We start from the raw sequence: 970 nt of genomic DNA on the forward strand, positions 1-970 counted from the left end.
TTTTATGTTCACATTGTTCCATATCTGGCTGGTGCTGCGGGTAAGGCTGGGCTCCAGGGCTGGAGTGCCAGGAAGGGGCCCAAGGGAACCTCCTGTGTAAGCAGGGCGGAGGGGGTGTCTGCCCCCCAGGGGAGACCAGGGCGTGTCCCGCTCCTGCAGGGACGTGATCTCCAAAGCTCCTTGTGTTCCCGTTACCTTCCCAGAACATATTCGAATCCTTCTTGAAAGATGAAGAGAAAAGCTGTTTTAGTTTCCTGTAATTTAAAAGTGAGTAACGCCTGGGAGCAGGTGCGGTGAACAAAGCAGAGTGTGCCCGCGAGCCCTCGCGGCTCAGCGCTGCCATTCCTCCAACGAGTCACTGACTTGTGCCAGGCTTTCTGTGTAACATAACATTAACATTTTCTCCATAATTGGCCAATATTTTCTCTCCTTTTCTTAACTTTACCAATGCTTTTTATAATTTTAGTGTATTTTCCTAAAACCTCTAGCTTTTCAGTAGTGAAATCTGCTCCTTTCACCCTAACCCCAGCGTTTCCCAGATGGAAACGTGCCCCCCGCAGAGGCCGCTGAGCCCTCGCGGTATTTCGGCCCCTCACTCAGGGGATGTACTCAGGAGGCCCCCCTCACTCGGAGGCAGTGACCGCCCTCGTTCTGAGAGGGGTTGGCTCTCCGTGGTGCCCCCAGTCCTGAGTTGGAGGCCGACTTCTGGTAGCTTGAAGTTACGGCAGAAACAAATGTATTTGGGGGCCTGGTGTACAGTTTCACTGAACTGCTCAAAAACAGAAGGGACAGGGAGGCCCAGAGGTGACTGCCCTTCCCTGTGTGGCACGCAAATGTGGCTCCCACGTCGTGGTCAATGTCACTGAAGAGCGCTCACCCACCTTTGCACACCTGAGCTCAGGGGAGGCGGCCGCCAGTCCCACCGGGACCCGGAGGGGACCTGGCCCCGCCCTCCTGGCCCCGCCCCTGG

At 55.8% G+C, this 970-nt stretch overlaps 1 protein-coding gene across 2 annotated transcripts in view; it reads left to right on the forward strand.

Annotated features, from left to right (window-relative positions):
- Positions 1–414, forward strand: part of CALY (calcyon neuron specific vesicular protein) — a 12,401-nt gene extending 11,987 nt beyond the window's left edge. For both annotated transcript variants that reach the window (XM_019644101.1, XM_019644100.1), the window contains exon 5: positions 204–414. In XM_019644101.1, the coding sequence (XP_019499646.1) occupies positions 204–260 (57 nt within the window). In that variant the 3' untranslated portion in view covers positions 261–414. The remainder of the gene's footprint in view (positions 1–203) is intronic.
- The last annotated feature ends 556 nt before the right edge of the window (positions 415–970 follow it).

Source organism: Hipposideros armiger, unplaced genomic scaffold, assembly GCF_001890085.2.
Source record: "Hipposideros armiger isolate ML-2016 unplaced genomic scaffold, ASM189008v1 scaffold_85, whole genome shotgun sequence".
Taxonomy (NCBI): Eukaryota; Metazoa; Chordata; class Mammalia; order Chiroptera; family Hipposideridae; genus Hipposideros; species Hipposideros armiger.